Genomic DNA, 25,793 nt, shown 5'->3' on the forward strand with positions numbered 1-25,793 from the left:
CCAGATTAAAAAGACTATTGGGAGACTGTTGTACAGGACAAAAACTTAGTATCTTAACTAGAAGGATCACTTGTGAGGCCTTTGGCCACTGCCAGTGAATCAAGTCACTTTGTGTCCTGGTAGAGATGTCTAAGAGTAGCAGAAACTGGTTAAAAATGTATACATATTTAAGCTGACAGAACAGTAATTGGGAATATAGGAAGTGATCACCTTATATAAATAAAAGCAAAGCAATAAAACTTGTAGATTTATGAAACTGGATTTTATTTCCATTGAAATCAGTTGCACTGCTTGGTCTTTGTTGTTGTAACACAGCAGATGCAGCAGTGAAAGATGAGGTTACGTTACTTAAACTCAGTCTCGATGGCAGGCTTAACTACCTTAGTGGCATCAATGCAAAGCCAACACAGTGCATGAGGAAACTCCTTCAGGAAGCTCATTAGAGTACAAAAAAGTGGTCTGAATCTAAGGCTTCCCCCATTCTTCTCCTTGGCACTTTTCTACTGTAGTGGTGATGAGCTTTAGGAGATTTACTGGCCATACACCAGAAACTACTTCAGGCAGCATGGCAGGTGTTGATTACAAACAGCATCTGGGGACACTGCTGCGTGCCGAGGAAGGCCTACAAGGGGAAAAGCACTCTTCAGTTCCAAGTACAGGTACGTACTGCACATTAAATTTATAGAACCCGACATGCTGGCAGCCCAAAAGCTGCTGAGCCACCGCTCTCCACAGGCCACCATCACCAAGGGCCCAGTGCCGCCATTTTGTCCAGCTCCTGCTGGGGGAAAGGGGGCTCTATGGCAGGCAGCGACATGGCAGGGCTGGCACCCGGGGCGAGGTGTGACCTTCCCGAGGTGCTTTCCCCTTTCCCACTAATCATAAACAACCCTTCCATCCTCTTCACCCCCCCCCTCCTCCCTGAAGGCTGGCCACCACGGAGCCCTTATCAGCACTGCCACCCGCCCGCCTGGGGCAGAGGCGGCGTCCTGGGGAAGGAAAGGGTTGTGCCAGCGAAGAGAAAAAAATATATATATATTTAAAAAAAAGGAAGAAAAAAAAAAAAAAAAAGGAGAGAGAGAGAAAGTTTTGCGGGCACAGGCTCTTCGGCGGAGGGAGGAAAGGGGCCTGTCCGAGGGGAAGGCCGGGGGCGGTGATAAGGGTCGGCCGCCCCGGGGGCTGGCGCTAGGGGCAGCGCGACGCCAACTGGCGGGGAGGATGCGGAGGTGCCGGGGCTGCGCAGCACTGAGGGGCTCGGAGGCGGCGGGGACATGATCCAGGGGGGTGGCCGAAGCCTGGAGCCGCTGCTGGTGGTCCTGGTGGTGGTGCTGGTGCTGGCTCCGTGTGCAGGACGGCGGCGGGGTAAGTGCGGCCCGGCTCCATGTGCCGCCGCCGCCGTGAGGGCGGCGTCCCACAGCCGAAGCCGGGAAGGGCAAGGAGGGGACGGGAGCGGAGGGTCTGGGGAGCCGCGGTGTCACCGCGGTGTCCCCGGGATGCCCCCAAGGTGTCCCCGGGGTGGTGGCCTCGAGTAGGGGCCGTGCTGTGGGGCTGGGGCTCGGGCCCGGTGGGGATGGTGCCCCCCAGAGGGCTCCCGGGAGGGCCGGGGCTTGTGCCCCACTGAGAGACCCTGGGGGCTGCTGAGGGGAGTGGGTTGTACAGCTTCGTCTCTTATTAGTAAGGGGGTGGAATTTTTTATTTTTATTTTTTTATCTCCCGGAGCAGCAATCTGAGGAAGACACTCCCATTTCTTATCAGAAGATTGAAGCACCACGAGGGAGTTTGTACCGTGGCTGTTTTTAAGAGTAGTTTTCTAATCGATGTTGGCTACCGTGAGGTGCTGACAGGTTTTTGTTTTCTGTTCTCGCCAGGAGCACAGAGAAGTGTATGCAGGCACTGGGAGTTAGGAGTGGGAGCCCGTCGTGCTTCCTGCGAATGCCGAGGAAAATGAAAACATTGTGCACGTGGACAGGGAAACTGCCCTTCTGATAAATTTGAGACAGATAAAAGCTAGCTAGAGTTTTCAGCTGCCTTCTCCTTAGAGTCATGTTTACGTATTTGGAAACTATGTAGAAACACACAGAATTTTGTCACAGGCATAACATATGCTGTGAGATTTCTGTTTTGTAACAACCACACCATCCGTCTCAGTCCTATCTGTCTTACAAAAGTAAAAGGACCATATTGCTGTGACCAACATGCTGAGATGGTATCAAACTCTACACTGTGTGTTAATATAAAATTATAAATATAAAACAGGTGTAAGCATATACAGGCTTTTTATCTGCATTCAAACCATCCATTCTGAGGTTTGCTGCTTGGAAAGTGCAAGTCTGAAGATAATGGGAACAACTTAGCAAAAAAACAGAAATGCACATAATGCACAAAAAGTACAAATACAAATAGGGGAGTAAGTTCTTACTGTATGCTAGTTTCATGAATGTTTACAGCCCTATCAAAGTATATAAATTAGGTATTGTGTGTTAAGCTGTTAAATTACTCATAAATTATTTTTAAGATGATTTTAATAAAGTAACTTCTGTGTTGGCAGCATTCTCAACATCATTTTTATGAATAGCTTATATACCATATACATACAGATGATGTGAGATACCAGTAGACCAACAAATAGCCCAAACATCCATGTGTAAGTAAGAGGAAAAAAATGATGGAACAAACAAGGAAAAAGAAAACAAAACCAAAAAAAGTGGAATGCAAATGAAGGTGGAGAAAGATTAACAATATTGAATAGAGCTAATCATTATATGTCACATAAGCTTTGCTGACAACTGTCATGAAAAGCTGGTTGGTTTGTTGTGAAACAATAGGTGGGGAAATTGTCCAGTATAGATATTTTATTTATACATATATATATATATACATATATTTGGGTGTGTTTGAATATTATGACTTTGGTTTTCCTGCCTGCTTGAAAGTGAGGTAGAAGGAGATAGGGTGTTGTTCAATGTATTCTGATCAGGATTTTCCTCCAATTGAATTTCTGTACCATTTACCCATAGCAGACCAACTTTATGTATTTTTGTTTGTTTGTTTAACTGTTTTTAAAGCAGTTTTGAATCGATCAGTTCCAGATGTTTGCGCAACTTGCCACATTCATGCTACATGTCATCAAATTGAAGGAAAAAGTGTCTGTATCTGTAACTATGGATTTGTGGGGAATGGAAGAACCCATTGTCAAGGTAGGCTATGTTAACACATAGTAAAATGATAGGAAATTGTACATTCTTAAAATGTCCTCTCTTGGGTAATGTTACTGAATTCTTCAAAATACAATAAGAAATTTCTGATTTTGTGGCAGAAATTCCAAAACCTAGGATATTTGCGGATTTTTTTTTTGGTGTGTGCATGTGTTTTCTTTTTTTTCTTTTTTAATGGCTAGCTGTGAGCAGTACTTCACTCGTACTGAATGTTACTATTGTTTTATACTCAGTTTTTGAATTATTATTCAGTTTCTGATCTATAATGAAGAACTGTAAATTCATTTTGTCTCAGAAAATGAGGGCTTTTATCAAACATTTGCTTTCAAAATGCAGTGTATTGGAATGGATTATTGAATAATTTTTTATCCTAGCTCCAAAACAACAACAAAAAAAGTTGGTTCCACCTCAATATTCTTTTCAATCATCATGAACTGAGAACTAGATGATAAAGCTGACAATTAAAATTAGCATTCTTTACTGATTTTTTTCAGTTATCTCAGGTTACCAGACAATTAAAAATTAGCTTTATAAGCTGAAATGCTATTCATAATAATAGTGTGCCTATATACACAGATTTCTTAACTGTAAATATCTTACATGAAGAGTGTTATTTAGCACTTCTTTATGGCTGTAATTGATACCATTCTATTAGTACTATCTCATACATGCCAAATCAGTATGTGAATCAGAGGCTGACATCAAATATTTTGTCTGAGTGAATGTAATAGCTTACCACTGCAAAGGGGGGAAGGTCCTCAGCCTCTGATGCCTTCCATTCCATCTTTTCCCCTTCCTCCACAAGCACTGACACCCACTGGGCCCAGTTACCTCATTTAGCTGCATATTTTGCCGTGTTAATTCTCTGCCCATTGAGTGAGTGGAGGAAGATCAGCACAAGTTCCACAAGTGCTGCAGACAGTGCATGCTGGAAGGAGGAACCTCTGGAACTGGAAGAGCAGTCCCTCTGATTTCAACAGCCCTTAGGTCAACTTGAGCTGTGTCCTGAAACTTCATTCATAGTTTCATTCAGGAACAACAAACTCTATTGGTCCAAATATTCAATTTTTTCAAGTGGTGTTTACCTCACAATTAACTCTGAAAGAAAAACAGCCAAGGGAAGTCTGATTGCATAAGAATGAGCGAGACAAGGTGGGTAATCTAATTTTTAATATATCTCTGATGTATTTTAAATATGCTTGTAGATAAAGACGAATGCCAGATAGGAGCCAACAAGATCTGTGGAAATCACACACTGTGTCACAACACACATGGAAGTTTTTACTGTGTTTGCCTTGATGGATACCGGGCCTCTAACAACAACAAGACTTTTATTCCCAACGATGGCACGAACTGTACAGGTAGACACACAAGGAATCTTGATCACCAGGAATGCAGAACTTCATTTTCTACTGCACAAGTCTTTCTTGTCTTTTTAGAACTTACTTCCTGAAACTGTATCAGAGTACTTTCTGCTGTGTGATGCAAACATTTATGTAACATCTAACAGCTATTAATTGGTTCAATTTTTCATTCTTTACTCTGCTACCGTAAATTACTGCTTCAAAGTCACACTCAATCAATAATATCTCCAGAAAAATAATCTAGGTTTAAGAAAACAAGATGATACTTATCTTTCCCTCTGGAAAGTCCTTGTCTTGTTTAATGTAGGTTATTAGTCTGCTCTTTGTTGAGTCTGCTCTTTGTTGAGTTCATGGACTGTTGTGATTAAGATATTTGCAGCAATGGTATTTTTGTGGAATTGCTGTAGCAAGAAATATATTAGAAATATATTATTTTTCAGGTGAAACAAAAAACATTTTAAAGACAGCTAGCTACAAAATTCTGAGAGTCTCCTCCTTCCAGATGCTTGAGCACCAGGCATGATAAGCTCATTTGTTTCCCAGAAGAGCAAACAGGAGTTATATAGAACCGTTCAGGGAATGCTGTATTTGTTTTGAAGTTGGGAGCTATGGTAATTAATTTTTAAAAATCTGGCATGATGTGCATATATTTTTCTCTAAACTTTTAGATATAGATGAATGTGAGGAGTCTGGACTGTGTGGTCACAACGCAAGATGCGTAAATACTGAAGGAAGCTACAAGTGTTACTGCAATGATGGTTATAAATTAGAAAATGGAGCACATTCTTTTCATCCAGATGGGAACAAAGTTTCCTGCCAAGGTGAGAGTCTTTGGATGCTGTGTGTGCAAGCAGGTAAAATTGAATCTGTATTGATCTGGTAGTACCTGCTATGACCTTTGCTTTTAAGCAGCACGACAGAAGCCCTATCTACGGACTTGACCTGTTGTATGATTATTTTTTTCTTATTATTGGGTTCAACTTTTTCTAGTAATACCAAGATGTTGGAGTCAACATGGTATGTGATTGCTATAGACTCTTGACAGTCATTCAGATGTGCAGCGTCAGAAAAGTTTAATAGTGCCATAAAGGTGACATAGTTATTTCTGAACAGGGAGGCAATATGGCATAATCCACTTGCCTGTGTAATCACATTGCTTGAAGGGAAGGGAAGAGAGGATAAATAGCTTGTGAGAAAGGTCAAGTGAGTAAAACAACCCTAGGGGAGACGAATAATAAAATAATAATTTACCCATCTGTTACATACTTTGTCACCTGCATGAATAAACTGCGCTGCTTATCTTGCTGCGAGGGAAAAAAAAAAAAAAAAAACATTCAGTGTGAAACTGCTCCTCCTTTTCTCTCTAATTTTCACAGATGCGAAGGCCTAGCAGTGTTACTCTAGCTGTCAGAGTACCTGAAGAACCCAGCTGGAAGGAACTGCCTTAGTTATACGCAGCTCTTTTCCCAGTCATTGCAAGAACCATCAGTAAAACTCACTGCCTGTAGTTTGCCCAGTTTTCCCAGCTGGAATGCTCTGCTTTGTTTTACCAGAATTGCAGTACCCTGCATCTCACCAACCAACCCTGCTACCTGCGGTGTGTTGGTGCTGACCGTGCGTGCCCCTGGTGAAGTGGAGGAGCTCTGTGTGTGCCCCCAGGCTGGTTCAGTGGGCTGCAGGGACTGAGGGGCAGAGCGTTTGATTTCAGCCTGTCTGTAGAGCCTTGCTTTCCGTGTGCATGAGGAAAAAAAAGCTGTCTGTGTTAGGGCCTGAAGTTTGCCTCTCAGGTTGAAGAATAATTCTGCCACTGCTGTAATGAGACTGTCACAACTTGGTGTTGTGCATGGCTCCAGCTGTATGTTAGTAAAGATATACTTGGATCATGGTGTTCCTCAGACCATGGCCACAGCATCTCCTTAGCTTTCATGTTCTCCTTTGGTGACCCCTCAGACTGATCAGGCTAGGTGGGTTTTGTGATGGAGCTGTCCTGGCAGCTCTTAAAGTGGTTGTTGTGATTTTTGTGCTGTGAAGGCTCTTAACACTCTTTTGCAGAAATTAGATGTGGTTCCCCTCCTGAAATGGAGCATGGCTACATTGTAGGAAACTACAGCTCGGTACCAGGCAGTACGGTTCATTATGAATGTGAAGAAGGGTTTTACAGCAATGAGGGAAAGTTCTCATATTGCACTGCAAATGAAGCTTGGGAACCTGCCATTTTACACTGTAAAGGTGAGAAGAGTTTTTGTAGTTTTAAATCTTTCCTAAATTCTCAACTAAAGGGGTATATGGATGGCAAAGTGTGTTTGTGAAAGGCAGTAGACATAGCTTAAAAAAAAGATGGGGAAGGGGGGAAGGAAGGTTATTGATATTTTATAGATGCCATAGCGTGTTCTTGTGTCTGTGAGCTGAGGCCTAGCAAGCATCTAGACTGCTGTAGCAATTTGTGGGAAAGGCCACTGAGGTGGAAGGTATCAGTGACCTTTTAGGCAAAGGCAAGATTTCTCTGACAACTTGTTAAGCTTTTTCCAAAGGTTGACTGTAGTTGCAGAAGCAGCATCTGTACCACCCCTCATCTCTAGATATCTGAAGCATGCATTTCCTCCCGAGCTTCTTTAAAATTTCTACTTGCTTTGGCGTTCTGATTGCTCATTCTGGTGAAATGCTTACCAGTGCAGGATTCTGTGTTCCTCTTGTGAGTAGACAGAAAGTCTGCATGTTAGCTAACTAACACTAGAAGTGCTAGTTAAGAAAAGTGTAACAGTTCTACAGGGGAGAGGAGGATTGTCATCCTGAAAATGATCAACTAGAGAAGAGAGTGGTTTACAGTACTTTCCTGCTTCCTTTATTTTTAGAGAGTGGACAGAATGTAGTATTTATAGATGTGTGCATGAATAAGAAAAAGGAAGCTAAAGGAGGATGTCTGGAAAAAGTGCAGTATTAAACAGCACTAGAAAATTCATGAGAAAGAAAAGGTTAAAGAATTTAATATTATATTACTAGTAGCAGTTACTGCTCAGTAACAAAGTATATTGACATTGAAAATAAAGGAATTGAAATAATATTTTTCCCCCAACTAAGGACAGTGAATTAAAAAACAAAAAGGAAGTGCTAAAAGTCTCAAAATGTCCCTAAAATGAAGTTTGTGGAATGCAGCTCTTGTGAATTATTGATACCATTAATTTTTTTATAAATATTCTTCATTGATATTTTGGTCATGTTACTTCTTGAATTCCTGCAGTCAAACGGGTCAGCTTGGAGTTTCTGAGCACACTTCCAGTTGTTATGAAATAAAACACCTCAAAACCCATGAAACAACCCATGAGTCTGAAATGACAAACTATTTCCCCTTTGTATTGCAAGTTCTTTTCCTGGATTTCAAGTAGAACTTCTCTTTTTGTAAAACTAGCATGCCTGATTTTTTTTTTTCTATCAGTGAAGGCACCTTAAGCTCTGACAATTTCTCTGATGAGTCCTTATCACAGCTAACTGAAGAATTTCTACTGGCCTGGTATAATGTCGTCTTGTTCAGCAAAATCAATAAGTTTGTCTTCATTCTTCCTTCCTATGCTAATTTAGGAGTTTATTTTATGTGATGATAAAACTGATAGTTGATTCTAGGCCAAACTTGGTAAGATGTCTGACTTCACATTAAGTCACAGAAAGTGGAACAGACTCCTTTTCTGATTTAAATATGTGTAAAATGTGTCTTCTAAGAGTACAACTTGCTTTAAATAGTAATAACAAAAATCTGAGGTGAAAGGTCAGTTTTCTAGGAAGTTGTGTTGTATGTGGAGAGTCATAATTAAACTGTTGAATAATGGTGTTTTGTCATGCTAAATGAAAGCCTTTTAGACAGTTGCTTACTTAAGAAAAATGGACATCATAGCAAACATACTGCTTTTTCGTGCTACTTGACTTCTTTGTGCATTTGTAAATGCCAGCTTAGTGTGTTTGTGAATAGAGCAGCTATTAATTACAGTGTGTTTTGAACATCATGTAGACTCATGCTTTAAGAAGAAGCTTCTGTCTCACATGTTGCAACCTTTTTATGGCTTTGCATTTTTCTGGTATCTCTGCACTTTTAAAAATTTCAGTTTCTAACGAGTTTCTGCTTGTCTGCCTCCCTCTGACTCATGCAAATGGCATAGAATCAGAAGTCCGCCCTTAATCTGGTTTGCAACAGCAGGAGATTCATAAGGATAATAAAAACCCAGGACATTCTCTTTATATTAACAGCCAGGTTGAGGAAAGAGTCACAGACTTGCATGACATTCTGAGGGAAAGGCAAACGGAGCTCACTCGGTTTGGAAGCAGCTCCAGAGTAGACGCAGTTCTGTCAGCTGCGGTGGAAGTGTCACAGAGGGCTTGAGGGAGAAATTGGTGACTGCAGGAGAAGGGAATTGATAACAGCAAATGAACCTGATAAATGGGACTGCAGCCATCATTACTTCTGGGCAGAACAGTTCATTTTCTTCTTCTGTCCTCTCCATAGGTGTTGACTGTGGGGTTCCACCTTCTATCCTAAATGCACGTCCAGCATCTGCAAGCAAGACCACGTATGGAAGTAAAGTTACTTACAGTTGTGTTCATGGTTATTTTATTGCAAGTGGCAATCAGACTGCAGTCTGCAATGCCAAAGGACAGTGGGATGGCGCTGATTTGGTATGCAAAGGTAAATCAAATCTGCCTTTGGATTAATTAGGATAGATACTGTTTCAGCCATCAGTATAAATAGCAGTCACAGTCATTAATTAGAGAAACTTTCTCTGGGAATTTGGTTTATATGGTCTTCTGGCACATGAAGTACAATCACAAAACAACAGCCATATTTTAAGCAGTTTTTAATCTGTGTTATTAATGAAGTTGCAGTAATTCTTAAAAATTAATGTTCTAAGGACAAGACCTACATTTTCAGTATTTTTTGCATGTTAGGTATTGGGATTTCCACGAGATGAAAATTCAGCCAAAACTGCTGCTATTTCCTAGCTTAGTATCTATTCTGTGGTCAAAGCCACTACTCAGAAATTGAATCATTATTAGCAGTTAGCCTCTCCTTAAAATTCCAATACATCTTCCAGTTGCTGACTAAGGTTGCTGAACCATGCTGTTGTTACTTGACATAACTCATAAATCCCTTCTGTTTTAATAATTTGGAAGAATGTAGCCTAACAAGTTCCTTGTTAAGAAAGAAACAGAAAGTAACATTAAAAGAAAAAGTGCTTTACCCAACAAAATTTCTAGCGTATGGTTACTATTGAGCTAATATTAATGACTATGTGGCCTGAGGGTAAGTACAGTTTTAGTCAGTTTTTACACTGACACAAGTGTGTCCCAGTCAGTGTGACACAAGTCAGTTTTTACACTGACAGCATTGCATTTGCAGGACAATTAATATCTCATCAGCTCAGTCCTGTGAGGCCAAGTCTTATGTTCATTGCAATAAAATGTAGTCATTTTTTAAAAAATAGTGTTTCACCACTCTCTACTATTAAAATCTTCTTAATATTCTTGTTTAGGGTTACCACTTTAAATAAAAGGTTGTCTGTGTTACACATGTATGTACTTCCGCATTTCTGCTTTTCAGTCTGATTACTGGATAGCTGTAGGCAGAGAGCTGAAATTAAGGAGCAGTAATTTTTGTATCTCATCACATACTGTTCTTCTATATGTTAAACATTCTATGCATGTAAATTAGTTATTCTAAAACTTTTTCTGGTGTTTTGTAATTGATACACATATTCATACACATTGGCATATGGAAAGGTATGTATGGTAGGTGTATTCCACATCGCAATACATACGATTAACTTTTACTCTACAGTCTTCATTTTTTACTTTATTTTCCTTTTTTTCTCAAGTAGAATTTCAGAATCACTTCAGATCATTTAATGAAGAGGATTAAAAGCCTTGTTTTCTGTGTTTAAGCTTTACTGAAGATAAGATTTTAATTGTTACATAGTTGGCTTTCATAAATGAAGCAATTAATTAGAAAGGTTATTAATTAGAAAGGGAATCTTAACTCCAAATAATATTCTTCCATTGATTTGATATTCTTTTTTTCATTCTTATAGTTCCTTGAAAACGGTAAAGTAAATAAACTAATTTTGAATCAGATTACCATATATTTCTAGTTACCTCTCCAGAGGTCTGAACAATCCATCAGATTTTCCCCCAGAAGTACTGTTTCTGCTTGTCTGTAGCAGCCTCTTCTTTTTTCAAAGCTTGTGTTAAATCCACTGGCAAGGGAACATAAGCCTCTTGATGCTGTTCTTCCATGTCTCTCCTTGGACCACGTACCATTGTTCAGCTCTATGGTTACTAATGATTGGAAAAATAAAGAAATAACGTGGTGGAGTATTGTGGGAAGATAGCTCCATTTCTAAAAAATTGCTTAGAGATCCTTGTTCTCCATTTCAAAACAGGATGTTGTTTTATTTTACTTTTAATCTTGAAGAATAAATGCTCCACCTTTTTATAAATTCTCAAGTCGTGAAATTCCAGGTTCTGAAACACTGACCTGACTTCTAGAAGTCATTAGGAAGTGAAAAAATGTGGTGTTTGCTGGGACTATTCACATCTCCTTAAATTCATTGACAGGTCATCCTTGTTTCCATTTTCAGGTTTTGTTATATATATTTTTTTCTGTTCCAGAAATAGACTGTGGCAGACCTTTGCTGATTCCACACACAGAAATGATCTGGGATAACGCTACCACTCTGTGGAGCAGAGTGTACTATCGGTGTAAAGAAGGATATTATTTCAATGGAGACAAGAATTTTTCAGAATGCACAGTGGATCAAGAGTGGGAGAATATTACTTATGTATGCAAAGGTAAATACTACTGAAGGAAATTTCTGTAGGGGTGTGCTATTTAAATAGTTTCTAATTCCTGTTCTGAAGGTAGGGTAGATGGAAAGCAAGATACGCCTTTTTAACCTGCAATGTAGAGAACATGATAGTACTTTCAGACAGAAAAGGCAAGGAAGAGAATGGTAGCCATACAGAGATTTCTAGTGAATGTCATGGTTAGACCTTGCTGTATCTGCCTTGCTTTTTATTTCAAACAGAAAAGGACTAATGCAAATGGAGTTTGATTCCTGCACTGAGAACATTATGCCCTAAAAGACAGGGAAACATCATTGGTTGAGAAGGTGGCATTTAGTAATATTCTCTTCTGGGCCTGATACTCTTGTTGTGGTCAACCTTATAGTAGGAGCAATGGACTTGAAAACTTCTTTCTTTTTTTCTCTCCTCATACTCAGAGGCAGTTTGTTTGGGGACCTTTCCAGCCTGGATGTCTGGCTTCTCAAATTTCATTCCAGGAGGACTGTCTTACAAAAAAACAAATCCTGAGAAGGGAGATAAGTAAGAAAGGTGCTGTCATACGGTGGGCTTGAAAACAGGATGTAATGACATTTTAATAATGGCTGAGAATTAGCAGGTGTTTTGGACTCTGGCAGTTGTGCTCCTCGGTTTTGTTCTGTATAAAAGAGGTATCTTGATGACTGTCCTTCTCTTGGTTTTAAGTAGCATTGCTGTCTTCTGCAGATGGTAATGCTCCTATAGTTTTGTAGCAGCCATATGTTTTCCAGAGGGACTGCAAGTGTCCCTTGGACTGCTTTGTCTGCTACCACCTCACAGACCAAACCTTTACATAGAGTGTGGCCTCTCTCGCCTCACTTGATGTCATGGGTACTCAGTGTAAATGTAAACCATGTGACATCACTTAAAATGAGCACACAGACAAACAGGTCTCTCACTTTTTATAGTACCCTAATAAAAATGGAATTGCTGATGTTAGAAGTCATGATTCATACTTTATTTGTGTCGCTCTCCTTTCTGAATGCATTGAACACTGTAAAGCTTTGAAGGGCCTGAACCTGCAAGCTGCGCTCTCAGATTTACTGTGGATTTCAGCAGGGGTGTTGTGAGAGGGAGAAGAGTGAACTCCAGCTCTAGCTGTTGGATCGGACAGCAAAAAAAGGTCATAGCTATGGACAAGTAGAATGGAAACGCTTTAAAAATAGTTTAACTAGTACAGACGTATTTGAAAAAAATCATAAGAAAATAGTACAAAAGTCTCCAACTTCTTAAACTACTATGTTTTGACATTCATTAGCATAACAAGTGTCTTTCAAATGAAATAAAATTGCTGTTTTCCTCTGTAGAGTAGGAATGCATGGTTTCAGTTATTTTTGTAGCAGAACATTCCTTGGTAAATCTGGGAATTTTTTTTAGAGTGAAAATAAGATGCTCTTATGAGAATAATGACTTAGTTTGTGTAATGGAAGGGCTTTGGCTATAATGCACAATAGCATGCAGCAGTGGAATAAAAGATAGTCTAAGGCAAGAAGCTTCATTTATTCCTTATGAATTACAGAGAAGAAATTGACAAACCTGAGCTTTATTGGTAGTAATATTTGTATTAGCTGCAGAGATTGTTCTGGGTGTGAGCAGGAAATGTTACACAAGGTAACATTAGATTTACAGTTGCATTTTTTCTGAAACGGAAATGTATAAAATGAAACCTTCCTGCTCTGTTTTTTTGTTGAGTAGATTCATCATAGTTGTGAGAAGGCCTGAAAAAAAGGTGATTTGTGCCTTGGTTATGCATCTGAGATGCTTGCTTCTAAATCTTCACTTGCAAATGGAGTGTATGTCATTACCAAGTCTGTAAGGGTATGTGTTTGAGACGGGCAGGGAGAGGAAACAGGCAAGTGTAAAATGAGCTGTTCCTGTCTTTTAGTGAGCTTTGATGCAAATGTTTGACCACATATGCTGGGTTAGTTGCTCCTCATTATTCTGATCCCAGAAAACTCCTTCGCTGTCTGTTTTCTGTGGAGGTAGTTAGTATTCGATGCTGTGTTCAGCATCTATGGGTGTGGGTAGTGACAATAAGGTAGTGCCTAAGAAAGGAAAACAGTTTACCCAATTTCATTATTTTTATCCAAATAAAATAAAATACAAGTTTGCTTTAAAGAATAGCTTCTCAGTATTTAAATATGTTTCCATATTTTTATATTTTTAGAAATGCATTTACTAAAACGTCATGGATAAGTTAAGTGAAATACAGTCCTTGCAACAGAAGCAACTGCTGCACAAGTGTGGGAAAAGTACATGGATATGTAAAAAGAGTGGATTGACCTGTGTGGGAAGGTGATGCACATTACTGGCGAAGCATTCAAAACTCTGGCAGTAAGAAATAGCTTCTGGTAGTCTCAAGGGAAATGTGACCTCTGTTTCACTATTACGCTAAGTCTGACAGCACAGGTTTCTTACTGATCAGTTGTGAGTTGCCTTCCACAGTAGTGTTAAGCAGTAAGGGCTGTCAGCAGTTTGTAGGATTCTTATGCACAGAGGATGAGATGATTCAGTCCCAACATGCTGTGATCCTGGAACTCAAATAGGAGTTTCCCCTGTTCTCTATACCAGTACACATTGCATCTGATCCTGATATTGGAGCTTCTTCAATGTCATAATTGTGTATGTGCATGCTCTTTTTTACAGTGCTCCTTACTCAATGCAACACCAGCTGTCTCTCTTTCACTGAAGGTTAATTTTCTGTTTCATTTCTCTGTATTGTGGCTCACCATCTACAAAGAGTTTAGTTGCGCATCTACAACTCTGGTGCTTGTGTTGAGATAATACTGTGGAACTTGAATATTATGATAATGAATATATTAAAAGCATCAAGAGAATACTTGCTATTTTTGAGCCACGTCCTAGTAAATGTGTATTGTATGCCAATGCTGAAAATCCTAAGTGATGGTGGATACTTGCTACATACATGCTGATTTCTTATAAATGCTTCTTCTGAGTTCTGAAGGCTTAGAAGGAGGAGCAGTTTGATGAATCAGCTCAGTGAAGGCACAAGAGATTGTTCACACTGTGCACTTTAAAACCTTGCAAAAGAGGAAATGAATACTTTTATATTGTGAAAAGTATTGAAAGAAATCAAAGGCAAAATCTGAATCTGGAATAAATAGGGCAGGACCATCTTTTTGGGTATTATTTAACTGCAGACCCAAAACAAATATAACTTCCATGCAACTGAGAGGTTCTGCTTACTGTCTTTTTTAATCAGAGATGTTTTTCATTTGCTTTCAGTTTCCCTTTTTCTCCCGTGCTTTGTCCTTAATCTTTTTCTCCTGTGCTTTGTCATTAATCTCAATGGCTATTTTCCCCTCTAGCTAGATGTCAGGTTTTACATTTTCAGTTGTACAATGTAGGGATGATACAGAAAAATAGCTGGGATGTTTCTGTGGTGGTGTCAGTAATTTCCACACATCAGTGAATGGGTTAATGATCGCTCTCCTACTAATTTCTGTTCCCAGCCACGTGTAAATAATTCATGTCAACAGTTGCAAGTTTAATAGAAAAGGTGTCACTCACATCTGTGGGCATTGATTCAAAGCCCAGTAGGAATAAGAACTCTATCAGACAATTGGGATAATCATAGTCATCAGTGAAAAGGATCTGATTGGTCTGAGCTGTTTTGACGGACTAATTTGATAAATTAAATCCAGGTATATGGTAATCTGATAATTTTTCAATTGCCTGGAAAATGCACTTGTGGAATCTGTGTTTTAGTAGTTGCTGATCCTTAAAGTGATGGAACCCAGTGATGTTAGAAAAATAAACAAACAAACAAAAATGTAGCTTTATGCTCAGTAGGGTTATTTAGTCTTTTTGTTTGTTTGAAACCAAATTAACTATTACTCAGTTTGGGATGGCAAATAGCAGTCCCCAGAACGTCTATTATCTGGGGAGTAAATCATGGGCATTTCTAGTTCCCATCTAGGTAATCCCATCTAATCTGACATTGTTGATTGATACAGTTTTCCTTTACGTATGCTTACAGTTGTATATCTGTACATTTTTGTCAATCTGGTTCAATTACTGTACTCCTAACACTTCAATTACTGTCTCCTGGTAATATTTTTAGGTGAAGGAAGTAGTAAATCATGAGCTGTCTGTCTGTCTTCCTAAATGACTGTCCCTGCCTGCAGTTTTGCTGTTTTTTTTTTTTTTTTTTTTTTTTTTTTTTTTTTTTTGTTTTTTGTGTGTGTGTGTGTGTGTGTGAGTATCCTCTATGTAAATTTAGGGGCAGGAGGTGGAAACCTGCTGAAGTTTTCAATGCTAATTAAACTGGAAGCAAGTGTGTTACTGAAAATGACAAAACCTCTTAAAAATCATTCTGTCCTGAAATGTACAAACACTGAAGATACCTCTTTGTAAAATAAATAGGAAAAATGCCTGCAAATGGTACTGTGCAAGATGAGTTTGCCAGTATGCCATGGAACATGTGCCTTGAAACAGGCTGAGTAGGAGTTCCCTGTGAAATACACTTGCAGACATTTCATTTCTGTGTCTGAACATATGTGTATTGCGTGTTAGTAGCAGATGGCATTTGCAGCATTATTCACAGCTTTTACAGGATTTAAAACAAAAAAAAACATACAAAAAAAGACTTTTTTTTTTTTTTTTCCTCTAAATTGTGTGTTTGTGCAAGGATGGGTGGGAAAAGCTCTGTACATTAATTTGCCTGTGTGGATGTTCTTTTAGCTACTTGCAAAAGATGAGATGACAGATGAGAGCTGGTTCTGTCTGCTTTCTGTTAAATAGCATTTTTTCATTCAAGTTCAGGAATACTTTACTGGTAAAATGTATCTCAAGCTCAGGTCAATGGCAGTCAAGTGCTCTTTCAGCTGAATGAATGAATGGTGTATGTGGAAGAAGTTGTGCTTTTAATGACTGTTTGTTTGGACATACAGTTGTCTGGGTGTTATTTGTTATTCTGATTTAGCAAGTAATAGTGCTGGCACCTGAACTTGCAAAGGCTGAGGATTAAGGTTGATCCATACAGCACAGGGCAAAGGCAGGACAGAGTGACATTGCAGGTGTTTATGCACTGGCTGTAATTAATATGAACATTTTTCCATGCACTCAAGCACAGAAGGAGGCCCTTCTTCCTAGCAGGGCTTTTAAGAGTGGAGCAAAGAAGACATTCATCTTCTTTTATTCTTAGAGTTACTTTCTGTTGTCTTCCTAGCATGATTTCTCCCACTCAAGTGCTCGCTGTGCTGACAAATCACTTTGTTACTTGCTTTCTGTGTTTTCCCATTTGTGTTCTATTTACCAGCACCTGCCTTGCCTGGAAGCTGACAGCCAGGTGTTATTTGCGTCTCAGCCCTCTCCCAAATTTGTCTTTCAGTGTCTCATCCAGGATCTTTTCACACCCTGCTGCTCTGATCCCCAGCCATTTGCATGCTGCTTTTAGGATCCTTTCCCTTGGGATGGGATGGAGGTTGTGAAGGTAACCTGAAGGTCAGTTGAGCAACAGTGGCATCTAGTGGCCTTCTTGGTTAATTAAGTTGAACTTCGTGCTGAATGAAGCACGGCAAAATTGAGACTCCATTCTCGCATCTTATTTGTGAGTCTGAGTGAAAGACATGGAGTAAAATGGGATATGCTAAAGACTAGGATGCCATTGTCTGCTAAGACATCTCACGGAGTCTAGGCATGTATAGTGCTTTTCATACAGGGGGAGTTCCAAACTCTGGGAGACTGGCGCTCTTAGATTTCATAGGAGAACAAGTCAGCCTGAAAACCTGTTTCTCTAGGTGAGAGAAACATCCAACCTAAGAGTGTGTAATCAGAGTAAAGGAGGAAGATCAGTCTCTTCAGAAAGCCCAGGACTTTTTTTTTGTGCTGGGATTTCTGTGCATGTTACAGTGTTTTGTATTCTCTCACTCCTACCCATTCAGAGTGCGAACTTTTGGGGAACAGTCTGCCATCTATGCTGGAGATGTATGGTAAAAGTATGGTAACTTTTTCCTTTGCGAAGTGCAGAAAGCGTGGCAGAACAGATACATGTCATTACAGAACAAAATGCTACTGACTCTGTTTTCTCCCTTCCAAGAAGGCCATTGTATAAGGTTTCTTTGTGCCTGAATGCACAGTCACTTTTTTGTTGTTTGGCTCTTTTTTTTTTTTTTTTTTTCAGTATATTTTATAAACTTGTGAATCAAGTGCTTGATTTTTTTTGCTGAGTGGTCTCAGAGATTATATATTTTTTACTTGTTTTGCATTTTAATTCAAATTTAATGTATATGTAAATATTTTCCCTCTGGCTGCTCTCTAATGAGTCATTGTTGCCATCCGGTCTTTTAATGAAAGTGTGTCTGATTTAAAGAATACAATAACTGAACATATTCGTTTGTTCTGTGTTGGTACAGCTGTCTTAATACTGTGGAGTTTCTAGTCATTGCTGCAAAAAAAATAATAGGAGTAAGCGTTTAAATGCAATGAATCACACAGCCAACTGCAAGGAAAATTGTTTGAGAGGGCATGCAGATCCTTTTTCTTCTGTTCTGCAGAAGAGGGATGTTTATGAAAACACAATTATGAAATGGTAATGAAGTGTACTTATAGAAGACGGGGGCCCTGAGCTGTGCCTGCCTTTACTCCAGGGCATTACATCAACTCCTGTGTGAATGTTTCCAAAGTATCAGCCAAGGCTGTTATATAAATTCCCTTCATATTTTCAGTGGCTTTTAGTTTAGAATCTGTATGAGCTTGGATTTGCATGACCTTGGTCATGTGGTGAATGTGATAAGAAAATACAGCAGCAGGACAAAGTAATGGCATATCTGAAGGACAACAAAGGCAAGGAGAGGAACAAATACCTTTGCTGTCAATCTAAATGGTGACCAGAAGGAGCTCTGTTCTTAGCTCTGAGAGGATATTTGATTATCTTGTCATGTGAATGCAACTGCTCTGTCTGATGACAGCAGTGAGAGAGCTGCCTAAAAAAAGAATGGATGAATAGATCTTTCTGTTTTTTCTCTGAGACACAAACCAAATCTCAAATAATTTGTAAATTAACACAGGTATGTTGAGGATTCTGTTGCTGGTTATTACAACTCCCTGCTTGCTTAGTTCTGTGGGTTTCATTCCTTTAATCTAATGTCTGGTGTGGAAAGTTTTAATGTGGCTGTGTCATACAATTTTATTTATTATAATACAAGAAAAAATATAGAAAGCTTTTTAAAATGGAAGCCTAAACAAAGAACTAAAATGTTTGTTCAGCTAAAAACAAAAAACAAACAAGCAAAAAAAACTTTTTTCCAGTCTAGCACAGGTTTTCTAAAATGCTTTAATGCAGGTTGTTGTATTCAGAGGAGTGTTTTGTTGTTGTTGTTGTTGTTTTTTGTTTGTTTGTTTTAGTTGGCTTATTGGTAGTTTCTTTTTCATATGGACAGATCTTTCAAATCAGTTCGAGTTTTTGTCTGCAGTTTAACATGACTTCTAATCCATGAAATTCAATGGTCTACAAAGTCTTCAAGTTCATTTGTGCGTGGCTTATTCTTAAAAAGGCAGACTGTTGCATCTCACGGGGTCAAGATGCTGGCATCAAAATTCAAGGAGAGTATAGAACATGTGGCAGCAGTAGTGGAACTAGGGCATTGCTCATCATTTTAGGGTTGAAGTAAAGTCATAAGCCCCATTTAATAAAAAACTTTGTTTGGCTAGGCATACAGGAATATATACACATGGTACAAGTCTGGTTTACTATGACTAGGAGGAACATCTAAAGCTGAGCAAAATCTCTTTCTTCTGGATTGGTTGCCCAGAATGAAAGAACAAGGTCTTTAGTACAGTACGTAATGAAGATGCTCGTGTAAGAAGCAGTGATGTTGTATACACAGACTTTGATAAGCAGAAATATATCAGAGGTCTGCTGGAGTGAATGAGCTTATTCCTTTGCTTTCAGCATACTGTAATTCAGTTTTAACACCCTCTTCAAGATCTATAAAGCTGCTAGGATTAAAATTGTTCTACATTAAAATGCAAACCCAGCAAAGTCTTTTGGTTTTCTTTTTCATGTTACCTCATGTAATGTTGGCTTTGTGTTTAAGCACCTTGCAGTCATTAGCTCAGAACGTACTTCTTCACTTAGCATTGTATTTTAATTTTAGGAGCCACAATAGTTAAGGGAAGACTTGCTACAGAACTCCCACCTACTTAGTTTTATTTATCCTTTGTGAAAGAAACAGGGAAAAGGAATAAATAAACTGCTGCTCCAAATATATTCAAATATATTAAAATTTGTGTGAGAAATAATCACTGTTTTTGTTCTGTGTTTGTGTTTTGGTCACAGAGGAGGAATTGTTCAGTAATTTTTCCATATTCAATGAAACCTGCATGAAATGGCAAAGAAAAACTGGAAGAAGAGGAGTGCAGGAAACTTACACAGTAAGTGGGGGGCAGTATTTGAGACTGGGAGTAGTTTTGTCCTGGTTAATTTTGTTGTTCATCAGTGGAAGTCAGTTCTATGGGTTTGGTTTGTATTGTAAGTTCTTGGCTTCTTCTTCCAGTGCACCTCCCAGAACCCTAAAGGGGGCTGGGTTAGGAAAGAAACGTATACTTGTCCCAGTGTTACTTGAAAGACTCAAATGCTGTTGGGAACTGACTCCAACTACTAAAGTATCTAAATATTTCCTTGAAACTGTAAGAAGCATTTCAGCACAAGTTTGTGTTCTAGTGAAAATTTCGTTCTAGAGCTGGAGGTCACATTGACATAGAAAACATTGCACAACATGGTCTCTGTTCCTATCTGTGAGGCAAACATTTCAAGTAAACAGCCTATCACTTGTAGATACTGGATGTAACTTGTTTTAGAGATGCAAGGTACATATATACACTGTGCCTTGCTCGAGAGATTCAACCACCTTATATTTCAACAGTTTTAGAACTGTTTTTCTTAGAAGTTGAAAGCAACCTTTATAATTACTATTTTTGTCATCTGTAAAAGTAAGAATAAAAGTTAATGTATACATTCTTAGAAACAAATAGTTCAATTATTGAAATCCAAAACAATGCAAGAAGGTTTCCCATGTTTTCGGAATAACAACAGCCCAGAGGCAGATTATTCTTCTGAGCATGTCCAAATACAGAATCATGGACTGTTTTGGGTTGGAATGGACCTTAAAGCCCATCTAATTCCAACCCCCTGCCATAGGCAGGGACACCTCCCACCAGACCAGGTTGCCCAAAGCCCCATCCAGGTGCCTTGAGCACCTCCAGGGATGGGGCATCCACAGCTTCTCTGGGCAGCCAGTGCCAGGGCCTCACCACCCTCTGAGGGAAGAGTTTCCTACTTAGATCTAATCTAAATCTACTGTCTTGTGGTTTAAAGGCATGACTCCTTGTCCTATCACTATATTCCCTGACAAAGAGTCCTTCCCTATCTTTCCAGTAGGCCCCCTTTAGGCACTGGAAGGTCACCCCGGAGCCTTTTCTTCCCCAGGCTGAACACCCCTAGCTCCCTCAGCCTGTCTTCACTGGAGAGGTGCTCCAGCGCCTTGATCATCCTCATGGCCCTCCTCTGGACTCACTCTAATAGGTTCGGGTCCTTCTTGTGCTGAGGGCCAAATATGGAAAAAATAAAAATGGGATTACTTAGGATCTCCACGGTGGGGAGATTAATATGGAAAATTCATTTTTGAAGTTAGGTGATGATTTTGGAAAACCTATCTTTCTCCTACTGTGTAATAAACCAATGTAGTTCTGGTTTGAGTGCTTTTATTAAACACCAGTGAGATGGAAAAAACAAGTTCCAAATTATCTTAACGGTTCAAAACCAATGCTTTTCATTGTTCCCAGTGGTAACTGGCAAACTGTGGATCTCTGTTGTAATGTGGTGTGTGTACCTGCTTCTGCCTGAAATCAATTCTTAGCAAGACACTTCAGAACAGTCAAAACTGAGGATGATGCATATGTAGATACATGCCATGAAACTCAGAACACAAGCTGGACTGGACTGCCCTGAGCTCATCTAGATAAGCTTTGTCTGTCCCTTCACCTCATAGAAATACCAGGTTTCTATTTCACAGTACTGAGAAGACCAGAGGAAAGCTTGGCTTTTAGTGTTGCTTTGTCTCAATGCTGCTCTGTAAAGCAAGGGTGAAAAACTAGAAAAAAAGAACAGGAAGTAGTTCCAGCTGTATGCTGTCTGTACACAAGAATATTCCCTTACAACTTGCTTTTTGTGTTGGAGATGTCTTTAGGGTCCATGTTTTAGATCCATTCTATTTGTTGTAGAAGTAATCAAAACCTAGTCATTGTTTTAACAACCAGAAGAAATTAAAGATCTAATTTACAAAGTCATCTTGTTGCACCAGAACAGTTGGTCACAATCCTATTTTTTCAGTTGAGCTGATATTTTAAAACAGGCGTTACCGAGGTTTTCAAGACTTAATTAAACCTGTGTTCTGAATTTTGGGGAGCTACATACGATCACAATATTGCTTTTGTTAATCCCTTAATAGTTTCACATACTTGGCCAAAGATGGGATGAGAAGACGTTCTCAGAGGATGTGATACTTAACATCACTACGAGTGAAGATAATCCAAAGGTGTGTTTAGATCTCAACTCTGGCAGTAACTACGTGGTGAATATTACTACCATCTCTTCCACAAACATCAGTGTCTCAGTTACAGTAGCAGTTCAAACAAAGGGTAGGTTTTGTTTTGTGTTCGCTGTGCTTGTAGAACTTACTGTTGTGCAGAGTTGTTTGGAGCCTTGCAGACAAGATAACAAGCTGTTTCCTAGACTGTATCTTTCTTTATGCCTGCTGCACAAATGTAGCTGCTACCACCATCTTGTTTTTCTCAAGTGAGATGCTTTTTTTTCTACTCACTGTAGTCATTTAATCTATGATCAAACAAAGTTGTGACTGTAAGTGCCCTTCAGAAAGGCTTGGCAGACTTGCTTCTTCTGGATTTGTCTTTTGACTAAAGCAGGGTACGGTGCCATTGCTGGCTACATGCCAGAACTTCAGCCCATGGCACAGTGCTCACTGTTTTCCATTCCTTGCCTGGATAACCAATTCTGTGGGAGAGTTCACTGTTCCTGAGCTGTGTGATACTGATCTAAGAGATGTGAGCATTATAGATAATGCTCCTATGTTTAGCACTGATGAGCAGTGTTTGGGCAGTTTTTCAGTAATTGTAGAGAAGGCATGTTCTAACTGCAGGGTTCTGTAATATTCTGGTCATGGAAATTTGAGGCTTGCCTTCTGACACACTAATTCTAATGAGACAGACTTTGAGAAATAATCATCTTTGGAATCCACTTTTTTCTTTTTTTTCTTTTTTTTTTTTCTTTTTTTTTTCTTTTTTTTCCTCAAGAGCTTTTTCCTAAAGGGCATCAGCTGTGACAAATGATTCTGTGATAACTTAATTTTCATCAGAGGGTTTGAAGCACTGGATGTTTGTCATTACACCCTCCCTCAATCTGAGACAAATAAATCCTGTCTCGATTTTCCAAATAGCATGCTTGCTTTTTTTTCCAAAAGCCATTATCTTGGGAAAAATACTTGCTTTATTTACTGTATTCATTTGAAAAAATACGAGGTTCTGCCTCCTCCTCAGGATAGAATTAAAATAAAAATCTTCCTTTATTCTCATCTACTCACACAGAAGGTGAAGTCTTTGTAATAGTTGTTCCCTTTTTTATTGTTTCTGCAGTAAAGGAAGCTTTCAATAATGTGTTAATTTTTAATGACACCTGCTTGAAATGGTGGCGAAACATAAGGGGAGCTAATACAGAAGACAGATACTCTGTAAGTGATAATCCATATTTTTGAATGAAAAAATATTTTACCTCTCTAGAAAATAGTTTTATATAAGTGATATATATGAATAATATGTAATTTTTGTGACACTTGTTGCCATCAGTGTTCCTCACTTTAATGCTCTCATAAAAAGCCAGAGAATAAGCTTCATAGCAGCCTTTAAAAATGTTCTACAATGTAGTCTCCTGTTTCTTACTTATTCTTTCTCCTATTGTACTGTTACCTGTCTGTACCTTCCCTATCAGTACCTTTTGCCTCCCCTATCCGTACCTACAGCTTTGTCACGTTCAGGCCCCAGACAAGTCTGTTCCAATTCCACACAGTCAGTACACTCTGCCAAGTCCTTTCTGTGTGAACTACCTCTGCCTGGACTTTGACTACCTGCTGTTATCTGAAATCTCCATGTGCTCTGAGTGCTCAGAGATTATCTGAAAGTGTGGGATCCATTTAAAGGAAAGTAATAATGGCTGAAACAAAGAAAGCAGTTTAGTTTTTATTAATAGAAGAATGATCAGAAAGGGCCTTAAGTTAATAGCTTCATGATCAGTTTGGATGTCAACAGCAAAACAAACACACCAGAAAACCAACTGAAACAAAAATAATGGGTCTGTAAGTTTCCCTGGAACCATGTATTTGTCAGCAGAAACCTGAGGTTACTTGGCATTTTGACGTAGATCAAAATGGCTTGATTTTCACTTACTCTTCGTAGTCAAACCAGAGATGTATGCATGTGAGCTTACTTTCATAGCTCATCACTTTGCACCATGTGGATATGCTACTATGAAAGTGCACCATTACTGGAAGTCTGTATGTTAGGAAGTAAGCAAGACTTGGGGAAAATTATTGTTTTAATAGAAAAGAAGATAGACTATGAGGAGGACAAGCAAAAGAACTAACACACTGTCAGAGTTGATCAGGAAGAGGGACTGCACTTGTCAAATTTTTGAAGCATTTGAATTAGAATAACTGTCAGTGCCAGCAGTTTTGGCAGTCTGTATGCAATGATGTGTTTCTGCTGTTTCTTCTGATTTAGAGTACAATATGAACGAATTCAAGAGATACACATTACAATTTCCATGCCATGATTGTTTGGTTTCAGTTTCATGTGCAAGGCCAGCGTTGGTATCAGAAGGAATTCTTGCATGAAATGACCTTCAACCTTACCACACACAAGCAGGCTCCAGAAGTTTGTTTTGATTTGCAGCCAGGCACCAATTACTCTGTTAATATTTCCATGGTAGCTTTGAATTTTTCACTGATGGTTTCCATGACAACGCAAATCACAGGTAGGTCCTGCCATTTATATTTTTTGTTTACTAAAGGACCTATTGGGTGCAAGAGACTCTGGTGAAACAGCATAGTTGATCGCAGCATTGTGTGGTGGGCTGTCAAAAGGGCGGTTTCTGTGCTCATAATTCTTCATTATTATTCACTTTTCATGGATTTAATACTGTTGACAGTCCAGTGGTTGAAGGAGGAGAGAAACAGGGTGCAGTGTTTCTGAAGTGTTGTTTTTACACAGCAGGGGAAAGATAGGTTGGTGGGTTAGACACAAAGTTAGTATCTAGGGGAGCAGGGTTCAATTCCCTGCCCTGTTAGATGCTAAGTGAGTTATTATTTCAGTGCCAGTTGTTTCCACCATGGAGATAAATGCAGAATAGATATCACTAAAGTCTACGAGGGTCCAAAGTACAAAGAGTCCTGTAGACAGATCCCTTCATCTATAATTAGTAGAGTACAAAACATAAAAGGCATTTGAGCACACTCTAGGGAGATAGTCAGCATCAGTATTTTGCAAGATACATGTATGGTACTTAATTGTTATGATTTTAAAAAATTATCCTTAACTCATTGTTCAGAAGGGTTTTGCACCATCCCTATGCTGTCAGACTTTCTGTATTAGTTTATTATTGTTATTACGCTATGAAATGCAGTGCTTGATGCTAGTACCTATCCTTCCTCTTTGGTTGGAATAGATAGGTAAGAAACTTTAAAGCTCTCTAGGTGTATGTAACTCTTTCAGCCATTAGGTGGAACCAGTTCTCTTCCGACTGCAGGTGAAGAACTGCAGATATGCAGTTTTTGAAATTCACAGTATTACAATATTTTCAAAAGTAAATCTAAAGTTTTTAAACTTGATTGAAAGGCAGAACATCATTTTTCCTAAAGGTACTGTGTAGGGTATACAATGACGTGGATTTTTTTTTTTTTTTAATGAAATTGTAGTAATGATTTGGTAATGGATTTTTGTAAGTTGCGTAGCTGTGATTCAGAGGTAGCATCTATGAGTACATGTAGCCTTGTAAAAACTAATAAGCTGTCTCAAGAGTTTGGCTGACTGAGGTAATTATGAATACATACTCAGAGTAAAGACATTCCTCTTTTCTCTGTCATCCTGTCATATTTCCTAAACTCTACAGGATTGCATCAGGTCACTTACTGAAATGAGTTCTAGAGTACACTTTGCAGCAGGTGCTGTATGAAGCGGTGTTTGTGACTTGGCAGCTGGCACGTTTTCCCTCTACACTGAGTTAGTGCTTAACAAATGCACTTGTGTAGCCCCAGAAAAGATC

General features: G+C 39.1%; 1 protein-coding gene across 2 annotated transcripts in view; it reads left to right on the forward strand.

The window, feature by feature from the left end:
• Nucleotides 1-1,148: 1,148 nt before the first annotated feature.
• SUSD1 (sushi domain containing 1) overlaps nt 1,149-25,793 on the forward strand; it is a 49,866-nt gene continuing 25,221 nt past the window's right edge. The window contains exons 1-11 of one of the 2 annotated variants that reach the window (XM_035310626.1): nt 1,149-1,362; nt 3,069-3,197; nt 4,421-4,576; nt 5,248-5,400; nt 6,632-6,808; nt 9,072-9,251; nt 11,231-11,410; nt 19,743-19,837; nt 21,913-22,102; nt 23,114-23,208; nt 24,320-24,506. In XM_035310626.1, the coding sequence (XP_035166517.1) occupies nt 1,272-1,362; nt 3,069-3,197; nt 4,421-4,576; nt 5,248-5,400; nt 6,632-6,808; nt 9,072-9,251; nt 11,231-11,410; nt 19,743-19,837; nt 21,913-22,102; nt 23,114-23,208; nt 24,320-24,506 (1,633 nt within the window). In that variant the 5' untranslated portion in view covers nt 1,149-1,271. Of the gene's footprint in view, nt 1,363-3,065; nt 3,198-4,420; nt 4,577-5,247; nt 5,401-6,631; nt 6,809-9,071; nt 9,252-11,230; nt 11,411-19,742; nt 19,838-21,912; nt 22,103-23,113; nt 23,209-24,319; nt 24,507-25,793 lie in introns of both variants that reach the window. The other variant, XM_035310625.1, reaches the window with a different exon arrangement.

This window comes from Oxyura jamaicensis, chromosome Z, assembly GCF_011077185.1.
Source record: "Oxyura jamaicensis isolate SHBP4307 breed ruddy duck chromosome Z, BPBGC_Ojam_1.0, whole genome shotgun sequence".
NCBI classification, from domain to species: Eukaryota; Metazoa; Chordata; class Aves; order Anseriformes; family Anatidae; genus Oxyura; species Oxyura jamaicensis.